This window comes from Mandrillus leucophaeus, unplaced genomic scaffold (assembly GCF_000951045.1).
Source record: "Mandrillus leucophaeus isolate KB7577 unplaced genomic scaffold, Mleu.le_1.0 Scaffold141, whole genome shotgun sequence".
In the NCBI taxonomy this organism is placed as follows: domain Eukaryota; kingdom Metazoa; phylum Chordata; class Mammalia; order Primates; family Cercopithecidae; genus Mandrillus; species Mandrillus leucophaeus.
This window is the reverse complement of record NW_012101377.1, coordinates 1,235,683-1,246,968: the sequence shown is the minus strand read 5'-3', so window position 1 is coordinate 1,246,968 and position 11,286 is coordinate 1,235,683. Positions and strand designations below refer to the sequence as shown.

At 53.0% G+C, this 11,286-nt stretch overlaps 1 protein-coding gene across 2 annotated transcripts in view; it reads right to left on the bottom strand.

The window, feature by feature from the left end:
- SERINC2 (serine incorporator 2) overlaps window positions 1-6,640 on the bottom strand; it is a 30,866-nt gene extending 24,226 nt beyond the window's left edge. Inside the window, exons 1-2 of one of the 2 annotated variants that reach the window (XM_011974012.1) lie at window positions 6,347-6,640; window positions 5,763-5,813 (exon numbers count right to left, since the gene is read on the bottom strand). In XM_011974012.1, the coding sequence (XP_011829402.1) occupies window positions 5,763-5,813; window positions 6,347-6,361 (66 nt within the window). In that variant the 5' untranslated portion in view covers window positions 6,362-6,640. Of the gene's footprint in view, window positions 1-1,468; window positions 1,712-5,762; window positions 5,814-6,346 lie in introns of those variants that run through there. The other variant, XM_011974013.1, reaches the window with a different exon arrangement.
- Between the last annotated feature and the right edge of the window lie 4,646 nt (window positions 6,641-11,286).

Sequence of the window (11,286 nt, the reverse complement as noted above, 5' to 3'; positions counted from 1 at the left end):
CAGCTACCGAAGCCGCTCGACGCTTTCCGGCGGCGCTCGGTGCCTCCCCAGACTCACCTGGGGCAGGTGCCCGGGAGGAGGGACCCTAGACAAAGGGGGCGGTCGGGGATTCCCGCGGCCACGCGAGCCGCGCAACCTGACCCAACCCTGGCCCGAGCTCGCATCCTGCTCCAAAGCGAGCATTCGCAAAGCGACCTCGGTTTGAGCCCGTGTGACCTTAGGCCATTGTCACTCTTGGGGACAGAAGCCAACAGGTGGTCACCGCTGACTCCTCAGTGCTTGGTGCAGAGCCTCTGCTTAATAAATAAGTGCTGAGGTTGAATGCTGAATGACTGGAAAAAGAAACTTCGGTAAGCCACTGCACCTCTCTGAGCTTCAGTTTCCCGGTCTGTAAAGTGAGGATACATACCTCATAGGATGGTTACAACACATGGTAGGTGCTTGACAAATGTAAGCCCCCATCGTCACTGTTTTCTTCTTCTTCTTTTTTAAGTGACAGGGTCTTGCTGTGTCACCCAGGCTGGAGTGCAGTGGTGCCATCATAGCACCTGGGCTCAAGTGATCCTCCTGCCTGAGACTCCTGAGTAGCTGGGACTACAGGTGCATGCCACCATGCCCACCTACCGCTTCTTCTAAGACCCCAGCCTCTCACTCTAAACCCATCCTCCCTTCTCTCCATCTGTTCTTCAAACTCCACTGACTCCCAACAGCCTGCTGGGAGCAACAGATGGAAATCAGGTCCACTGTGGAAGCTCTGCCTCCCTCACCAGGAAGCAAACCTTTGTGGGCAGAGACCTGGCCCAAACCTTGAATTCTTTGGGCTAGGAGGGATTTCAGGCACCAGCTTGATTCCTCCTCCCGCACACGCACACGCACGCACGCACACACACGAAAAATGGAGGCCTAGTGAGGCAAGAGGCTCTCTTGCCTCTCTGTTCTGTCTATGCTAATCTCATTCTCAGAAAATGGCTCTGAAGTAAATCTCTAGTCCCCCAGCTCTCCCCTACATTCCCTCTTCTCTCTCTCTCTCTCTCTCTCTCTCTCTCTCTCTCTCTCTCTCTCTCTCTCTCTCGCTCTCACACACACACACACACACACACACACACACACACACCCCCGTCAGGGACAAAGGAAAGCGAGTGCCGAGATTCAGCAGCCGCTGGAGCCCCTTCTCCCTCTCAGGGCCTCTTTGTGTGGGGCCAGAGGGGGAGGGGGCTGCCTGAATGAACCTCAGATTTAATGAGGGGAAGAGGGAAGGAGGGGGCCGGGGAAAGGGAGGGGAGAACGGGCCTCCCGGCCGGGGTCTTGCTGGAGCCCCTCCCCTCTGCGGCTGCAGCCACAGAACAGAGGCTGGCCTCCCCCCAGGTCCCGAACCCGCGACCGGGCACTCCCCGCGCACACCTGAATCTCCCTCGATTCCTGCTGTCCCAACCCAGAGTTCTGCCCGGTGGTCCGTGACGACCTGTACCCTCCTCACTCGAGGGCAGCTAAGAAAGTCCGGGGCTCCCTCCCTTCCCATCCCAGTCTCCGCGCTGGGGCCCAGAGGGTCCGCGGCGAGCTAGGGAAGTGCCTGGGAGGCAGCGCTAGCCAGACTGAGGACGGCGGACGGGACTGCAGAGACTGAGGGACGGACGGACAGACGGACAGAAGACAGTAGAAGGACAAAGACAGTCGGAGGAACGACGGACAGAGACACGAACCAGACAAATACGAAAGGACAGGCGAAGCCCGAGCGACAGGAACAGAATGACTGGCAGGCGGCCAGAGGGGCAGGGCAGGGCACTCGCCAGGAGGGACGGGGCCCGGCCGACCCACACACAGAACCAGGGGGTCGGGGACGGGGACAGAGGCCACCCCGAGGACCGTCCCAAGTGGGGCGACGAGGACCCACAGAGCTGCCCAGACCCCGGGCTCCAGACTCAATATCTCCAGGTCCCAGGAGGGCGCCCGCCGAGGGCACTCCCCTCCTGCCCGCGGAAACCCGAACCCGGACCGCAGATCTCCTGGGCTCAAGTGATCCTCCTGCCTGAGACTCCTGAGTAGCTGGGACTACAGGTGCATGCCACCATGCCCACCTACCGCTTCTTCTAAGACCCCAGCCTCTCACTCTAAACCCTGTCTCTTATACACATCTAGATGTGTATAAGAGACAGGCAGGGCCTGTGCCTCACCAGGTGTAATCATAGCTCACTGCATCCTCCATCTCCTGGGCTCAAGTGATCCTCCTGCCTCAGGCTCCTGAGTAGCTGGGACTACAGGGTGCATGCCACCATGCCCACCTACCGCTTCTTCTAAGACCCCAGCCTCTCACTCTAAACCCATCCTCCCTTCTCTCCATCTGTTCTTCAAACTCCACTGACTCCCAACAGCCTGCTGGGAGCAACAGATGGAAATCAGGTCCACTGTGGAAGCTCTGCCTCCCTCACCAGGAAGCAAACCTTTGTGGGCAGAGACCTGGCCCAAACCTTGAATTCTTTGGGCTAGGAGGGATTTCAGGCACCAGCTTGATTCCTCCTCCCGCACACGCACACGCACGCACGCACACACACGAAAAATGGAGGCCTAGTGAGGCAAGAGGCTCTCTTGCCTCTCTGTTCTGTCTATGCTAATCTCATTCTCAGAAAATGGCTCTGAAGTAAATCTCTAGTCCCCCAGCTCTCCCCTACATTCCCTCTTCTCTCTCTGTCTCTTATACACATCTAGATGTGTATAAGAGACAGCTCACACACACTCACACACACACGTACACACATACACGCTCACACACATACACACACACACACACACACACACACACACACACACATATACATACTGCTCACTGCAGTGTGGGGCCTAGGCCACTGCTGGACAGCTCCATGCCACGAGTGTTGGGATAGTTATCTGTAAAATGGGCTAACGATTTCATAGGGTGGAGGAGGTGGGGAGAGCCAATGAGATGGCATGGTGAGGGGCTCGGAACAGTACCTGGCTCAGTAAATGTCAGAAGCCAGAACCTCAGTAAATGACGGAGGCCAGAACCCCAAGGGGATGGCACTGAAGGGAGGGCCAGGTCCCTTGCTGATATTACTCACTAAGTTACCTCCCAATTCTTCCCTGGACCAACCCTATGCCTCAGGCAGCCAGGATGTGGGGAAGGGAGGGAAGGTGTGGGCAGAAGCCTGGACCAGGAATCAGATGTTGACCCTAACTATGCAGTTCTCCATCCTTTCCCTGTGCAACCTTCGGCAAGTCAGCTAACTTCTCTGGGCCGCAGCCTTCTCATCTGTAAACAGACGGTTTGAGCCAGCCTATCTGCTCTCAGCATTGTAGAATGCTGTGACTCAGAGACCAGCACTTGGCTTTGCATTGTCTCCAAATGGAATTCTCCACCCACCTTTCCTTGATGTTAGCAATAATTCCCACAGGGAGCACTTACGATGTGCCAGGAGCTGTGCCTCATCTCCTAACAGCATTGTGAGAAAGGTCCTGTTACTGTCAACTGCCAGATGGGGTGACCAAGGCACACAGGGCTGGCAGGCTGCCCCTCAACATCTCCACCGCCAGCCCAGCCCAGCAGGGCCTGTGCCTCACCAGGTGTAATCATAGCTCACTGCATCCTCCATCTCCTGGGCTCAAGTGATCCTCCTGCCTCAGGCTCCTGAGTAGCTGGGACTACAGGGTGCATGCCACCATGCCCACCTACCGCTTCTTCTAAGACCCCAGCCTCTCACTCTAAACCCATCCTCCCTTCTCTCCATCTGTTCTTCAAACTCCACTGACTCCCAACAGCCTGCCGGGAGATACACACTCCCTACAGCCACCCCTGCTTGGTGGCTTATCACTCCCTAGGGATGCCCAAACTCTGGTCCCTAGCTAAGGGGGTCAGAAGGCCGGGAGGGGCGGCCACATTCCTGGCAGATGACTCTCCAGGGGTAGGTGTGAGAGACCCAGAAGTAGGGCTCTGTAATTACTCTCCCTTCACCCTTAGCCCTGTCCTCAGCCACCTCTGGACAAGACAATGTTAGGGAAAGAAGTCTCTGTGCCTCAAAGCTGGCCCCAGGGCCAAGGAGCTGGTTGACTGCATCCTTGGGTGATTCACTGGATGCCAGGCTTAGCCATTAATTGCACCAGGACTGTTCCACAAACACACCCTACACTTTCCCTCCTCCGCACTTTTGCCCACACAATGCCCTCCTCTTTTTCTTTTTTTTTTTTTTTTTTTTTGAGACAGGGTCTCACTCTGTCACCCAGACTGGAACACAGTGGCCCAATCATGGCTCACTGCAGCTTCAACCTCCTGGACCCAAGTGATCCTCCCAACTCAGCCTCCCAAGTAGCTGGGACCAGCAGTGTGTACTACCACGACCAGCTAATTTTTTTAAAATTTTTTGTAGAGGTGAGGTCTCCTTACATTGCCCAGGCTGGTCTCAAACTCCTGGGCTTCAGCAATCCTCCTGCCTTGGCCTCCCAAATTCCTGGTACTACAGATGTGAGGCACTGCACCTGGCAGATGCCCTCCTCTTGAAGATCCTTCTCCTTATCCCTCTTTCTCCCCTTTGAAGCTTGCTCACATGCCATACCTCTCAGTGAAGAGAGCCACCACCATCACCCCCCCAACCCACTACCTGGCTCCATTAGGAATGTACATTCTCCTGATTCCCCCAAGCTTCCAAACAATATGGACCTCCCTTATGGCCTCACAAACAACCTGAGCACATGCTCAACTTTCCCCATGGTACCATTTGAGCCCCACAACAGCCCTGAGAAGTTGATTAATTCCCCACCCACTCCAGTTTACAGATGAGGAAACCGAGGAACAAAGAAGTAGTGACATGCTAAATGTAAACCAAGCATTGAATAAGCGTTGACTGTGATCACAGTGGTGGTTGTCACTGTTGCTGAAGGCCACACGGCTCAGAAGAAGCAGAGCTGGAAGGCCACCTGGCCTGGCTTTCACCCTGATGTCCTACTGCTTCCCTTGAATAAGTAGAGGTGACAATATCTAGTCTTCCTATTTTTCTGTCCAGTAATATTTCAGTGCTTCCCTAACCGAAGGCCTTTAGGAGACTGTGAGCCACCCAACAACGGTCTGCTATCTAGCCATCCCCTCTCCTACCCAGAGCACAGTACAGGGCCTGGCAGTGAACGCTTGCTGGATGAATGTCTGACCTTTTACCTTAAGTCCACTTTCCTCCTTCTGCTGTGACTGACAGTCTGATCCAAAAATAGCCCTACACAGTCATCTTCTGCATGGAAATCCTTTAGACTGAAATGCCACCAAGCAGTCTCAAGTGAGCCCTCCTCACATACTCCCATCCCAGGGTCAGCTCCCTTAGACACTTCTGCTCCAAGAGCTGAATTTTTCATCCCACAACCCCTCCCTATCCATGACCTAGAACAGTAGAAAGCACCCAAGACCAAGAGGAACGACCCCTGGGATTCTTGTTCTGCCACAGATGACCATGACCTATGCCATCCTTGGGGGGCCACTTCACCCCACAAGGGGTGTCCGTCCATCCCTTTCCCTGAAATAGGGAGAGTTGTTCTGTTTAACCTCATCGAACAAGTGTGAGCATCTGAGAAAGCATTCTGAGAAATAAGCAGTTATCTGCAAGGAACGAGGGATTAAGATGACTGTATGTGTAAAGGGACAGCCACTCTGGCTTCAGGCTAAAATTTTCCAGAGCAAGGTAATGTGCTGCCACTGTCCTGGCCTCCCGCCTGCCCAAGACCAAGGCCAGCTGGGCTCTCACATGCCCGGCATGGAGGGCATAACTCACTGTGTGGCTGGGTCCTGGTGACTCCTCCTCTCTCAGCCTCATGCTTCTCATCTGGAAAATAAAGATATGGTTTTTTTGCCCCAGCTATCTCAGGGGACTACTGAGGAGATGAAATGAGGACATAGATAAAGAGCTTCATTTCTTGGTGTCCTGGCCAGCCCATCAGCCTTTACTACCAGCTTTGAACCTCCTGCATGGGGCCAGAATGGCTCTGTCTCTTGCACCCCTAAAAGCACGGTCACAGTCAGCAGCTATGTGATACTGGCAAATCACCCAACCACTCGGAGCCTCACTGAAGGGCTGGAATTCAGGATTCAGCTTCTCCACCCAATGCCATGTAAACCATGTCCCTTGAAATAAACATGTAAGGGTCATTTGGTCCATTGCCCTGTGCCCATCACCCAGCCCAGACAGATGCTCAACTCCAGTTCCCAAAGGAAGCAGGCTCTGACTTCTTGGACCACCCATCCCAAGGTTCCCTAATCTGATCTTACTGGGCCTGAGTTTTTAAGTCTGCAACATAGGAACGAACTCCTGCCCCGGCCCCAGTGCCCCCAATTCATTCTCACCCCATCCCCTCTTACCATCCTCCCATCCATGAGGACTCAGATGTGTGCCGGCTTTGAGGCCTCCTATCCCTTGGGCTTCACTGTCTGTACTGGCCTCTATTTCCTGCTTCTGACCCATTTACAGAGCAGGGCTGAGGCCATCCCTTATGAATATGCATATAGGATAATGAGAGCTTGGGATTGGGGGAGCATCTGGGGAGAGGTATTCACATAGGCACCATCCACTCTGCTCTCCCCATAAACACCCCCCAGCCAAGGCTGTCCTTCCTCACAAAGTGTGCATGGGATTTCGGAGCAAAGGCTAAGGTAACAATAATCATATTCACAGCATGCATTTTTAAGAGCTTACAACATGCCAGGCACTCTGCTGGGATTATCTCCTTTAAGATGCATTTAAGGTAGGAACTATTGCCCCCATTTAGCAAATAAGGAAATTGATGCTCCAAGCAGTTAGGTAACTTGTACATAAATCATATGGGGAACATGCACAGTGATCATGTGCCAAGCCAGGGTGGAACCCAGGTTTTCTCAGGAGAATGGAATTCCAAAGCTGGTGCTCTAAACCCCTGCTACCCAGATGTTTAGGGCCAAGCCAGGAGCCCTGAGCTGTCATGGGGCCACATCTGGATCTCACATGCCAGCAGATGAGCCCCCAGTGGTCTTAGGTGATCTTGTGAAAGGACCCAGGTCCTGGCAGGGACTCTATCTGGAAAGTATGGAGACAGGCAGACACAATGTGTGTTCACACACGTGCAGGCACACAGTGACGCAAACTTGAGCATGCACACACACACAGGGTGTTCTGTGTGCATGGATGTAACTGTGTGGGGTGAGAGTACCCCTGTGGCTGCCCAGTGTATGTGCCTCTGTGCTGCTCTGGTGACTTTTTTCCAATCAACACTTAGAGAGGGCCACAGTGGGCCAGGAGCTGGGAATGCAGTGTGAATAGGGCAGACATAGTCCCAGCCTGTGTGGAGTGGAAGGTCTGTAGGATTTGCTTCCCATGCGCAGTAACACTCTGGAAGGAATCCGTTTCCTTCGTGGGAAGCTACTAGGGGTTGAGAGAGAAGATGGGTAAGAGTGGAAAAGGTAGGACATCTGAGGTAAGTACCTCAAGGGAGCCTCTGGCACTTGCCAGAAATGTGTGGAGGAGAGAGCCAGGGCCTGGCACCAGCTCCACGAGAGTCACAGGTCTGAGGATTCCCAAAAGTCTCCAGACGCTTTCCTTACAGATGCCCAGGGTCTTCTGTGAAAGCACATGTGGGCTGTGTGTGTGTTGGGGAGCGGGGGTGTTTAGGTATATGTGCACAGGTGAGCGTGTGTGGTTATGTGGATATGTGCATGGAATGTACATGTATAAATGTGGGGACATGGGTAAGTCATATGTGGTGTGTACACATGTAGGGTTTACATGCAGAGGTAGGGGTATGCCTATGTGTGTGGCAGGGCCTGTTACTGCAGAGGAGAGAAGAGAGGGCCATTTGGCCCAGGTCTCACATTCAGAAGCCTCAAAAATGCATCCAAAAATGAGATGGAATGAAAGAAGGGAGAGAGGGATGGATAGCTAGGTAGATGGATAGGCAGAGGGCTGGCTGTGCAGAAAGATGGATAGCGGGTTGGACAGGGGAACGGATATGTGATAAAGCAGATACTGCAAAATGTTCATTGTAGCCCCCAGGTGCTGAGTGTACGGGTGCTCACTGTACCATTCTTTCAACCCTTCTGGAGGCTTGACACTTTTCATAATACAAGGTGCACCCAAAGTGGGCTGGATGTCTAGCCCCGGAGAATCATGGATGAGATGGGAAAAACAGAATGCTCTTCATGCCATTTGAAACTTACATCTAATCACTGGACCACACAGCAATGAGAAATCACATTTTTTATAATTCTTGTGATGATCTTGTGAGTGCCAATTGCATTGCATTGGATGTGTGTGGGTGCATGTGTGTGTTAAAAAACATTAATTTGCTAAATAAAAACATACCACATTGTGAACATCCTATTTAGGCATTTCTTCATTTTTAAATTACCAGGAGACTTAAAAGACAGAAGTGGTCTGGCTCGGCCAGGTGTGGTGGCTCATGCCTGTAATCCCAGCACTTTGGGAGGCCAAGGCGGGCAGATCACCTGAGGTTGGGAGTTCAAGACCAGCCTGACCAACATGGAGAAACCCCACCTCTACTAAAAAATACAAAATTAGCCAGGCATGGTGGCGCATGCCTGTAATGCCAGCTACTCGGGAGGCTGAGGCAGGAGAATAGCTTGAACCCAGGAGGTGGAGGTTGCAGTGAGCTGAGATCGGACTATTGCACTTTAGCCTGGGCAACAAGAGCGAAACTCCATCTCAAAAAAAAAAAAAAAAAAAAAGGAAGTGGCCTGGCTCTTTCCGTCTGTGAGCTCCTGCTATGTAGCATGTGTGTATGGGTTTGCATGTATGTGCACGTGTCAGGGATGTGAGCACACGTGGGTGGGTCAGACTGACACCCATGTGAGTGCCCACACAGAGAGCTCAGCCTCCTCCAAGCCCCACTGGGGCCAGCACCACTCTGAGGTGAGGAGGATGTCTTAGGACTGAAGAAGGGCAGCCACTAGCCCCAGGGCAGCATAGGGGACCAGGAACTCTGTCATCTGAGGCTTGGACACGCTCAGGCCAAGCGGCGTCCTCTGGCCAGCAGCGAGAGTGTGGGAGGTTGTTTCCTGGAGGAGGATGGGGCAAAGGCAGGATGTCCATAGCCGTCCTGGGCCCAGTGACTCCTTTCTTCCTCCCCATACATTTATATCTCCTGTCGAGACCATTCATCCTCCCCTGCTCAGTGCCTGTGGGCCCAAGCGGTCAATACCCTGTCATTGGACAGATGGAGAAATGGAGGCCTGGAGATAATGCAGCCACTCAGGCCACACAGCAAGTCAGCCCAGAGCCAGCCTGAGATCCAGCCTGGGTCCTAATCTCTGCCCCTACTCCCTGCCATCTCTGCATCTCCCTCCTTCAGTCATTTGTCCACCAGCCAAGGCCTACAGGGGTCCTACAGAATGGGCTCCAGGCCCAGCAGACCCAGCAGGGGAGGCCCCAGAGCGCCCTCCTGCCTGAGGAGGTCACATACAAAATCCAGGAAGACAGATGGGCACCAAAAACAGCAGGTGGCTGAGAGGTAGGTCCTGGCTCAGCCACCAACCCTGTTAGAGTGACCCTAGATAGCCCCCTGCCCCTCTCTAGGCCTCACTTTCTCCATCTATAAATAAATGGGTTGAGGCCGGGAGCAGTGTCTCACACCTGAAATCCCAGCACTTTGGGAGGCCTAGGTAGGCAGATCACTTGAGCTCAGGAGTTCGAGACCAGACTGGGCAACATGGCAAGACTCCCATCTCTATTAAAAACACAAAGAAATAGTCAGGCATGGTGGTGCACACCTGTGGTCTCGGCTACTCAGGAGGCTGAAGTGGGAGCATCGCTTGAGCCTGGGGAGTAGAGGTTGCAGCGCGCCAAGATTGCACCACTGCACTCCAGCCTGGGCAACAGAGTGAGACCCTATCTCACACACACAAAAAAGATACATAAATTAAAATAAATAGGTTGAACTACTAACAGTGGCTTTCAAATAATGTTTTGAAGAAGAATCCCTAAGTAGCTATAAGAGGAGCTCTCCTGGCCCACGTGGGGAAGACAGGTGGATCTTGGCCCCTCACCCACTCTCCACTAAGAAGCTGGCCAAAGAATGTCCCACCAAATCACAGAAGCAGTGGACAAGAAACCAGCCTTCAGCACATAACCAGGGCCCAATTCCAGTTGGGCTATTTACCAACTGCATAGACCTAGGCAAGGCTCTCCAAGCCTCAGCTTGCTCATCTGTAAAATGGGGGCAACGATACCAACCTCCTACAGCTGTGTGACAATTAACTGAGATAATTCATGCCCAGTGCTTGGTATGCGGTGAACATATTAAAACTTGAAGCAACAGTGACTGTTACTACTAGTTAGCCCTCAGATGAGAACCAGCGTGAACTCGCCGACTTCACCATGAGTTGTATCTCTTGTGCCAGACCCCAAAGCCAGTGTATTTTGGCAGCTACTATCCCAAATTCCTCAGCTCTGCCTACATCTGCAGCTGCTCCAGAACAGCTGGGCATGCAGGGGCTGCTGCAAGGCCAGGCCTGGGCCCTGGGGAGGGCAAGCACAGGGTTCCCTGTAATCAGGCCAGGCCTCAGAGCAAGGCCCGTTTCATCTGGACAACCAAGCCCCTGGCAGGCCATCATTAACTCCCCGCCTCCCTTGCTCAGCACTCAACCCTGACCCAGCTGCTGAAGCCTCAGAGAGAAGGCAGCAGGCGTTTAGCCAAAGCCTTTCATTCCTAGGATCCCTCCCCAGGGTCTCCCAGGACCACTGGTCTCAGGGAAGGTTCTGGTGACATAAGCAGGAAGGAAAGTCTGTCTGAAGCCAGGACCCCACTCGCCCTACAGGCAGCAGTCCACCCTGAGGAACAACGGAGACCTGGCATTGAGACTCCTACAACCTCAAAGCTGAAGAAAGCTCTAAAGCCATCTCATGTATATACGTACAATACTATACTATTCAGCCTTAAAAAGAGAGGAAATTCTGACATATGCTGCAACATGGCTGAACTTTGAGGATGTTATGCTAAGTAAATAAGCCAGACACAAAAGGACAAAAACTGTATGATTTCACTTATACAAGGTACCCAGAGTACTCTAATTTGTAGAGACAGAAAGTACAGTGGTAGTTGCAGGGACTGGGAAGACAGCAGAATGGAGAGTTATTTTTAAAAAAAAGCAAGATGGGCTGGGCGCGGTGGCTCATGCCTGTAATCCCAGGTACACTGGAGGCTGAGGCAGGAGAATTGCTTGAACCCAGGAGGCAGAGGTTGCAGTGAGTTGAGGTCTCGCCATTGCACTCCAGCCTGGGCAACAAGAGTGAAACTCCATCTCAAAAAAAAAAA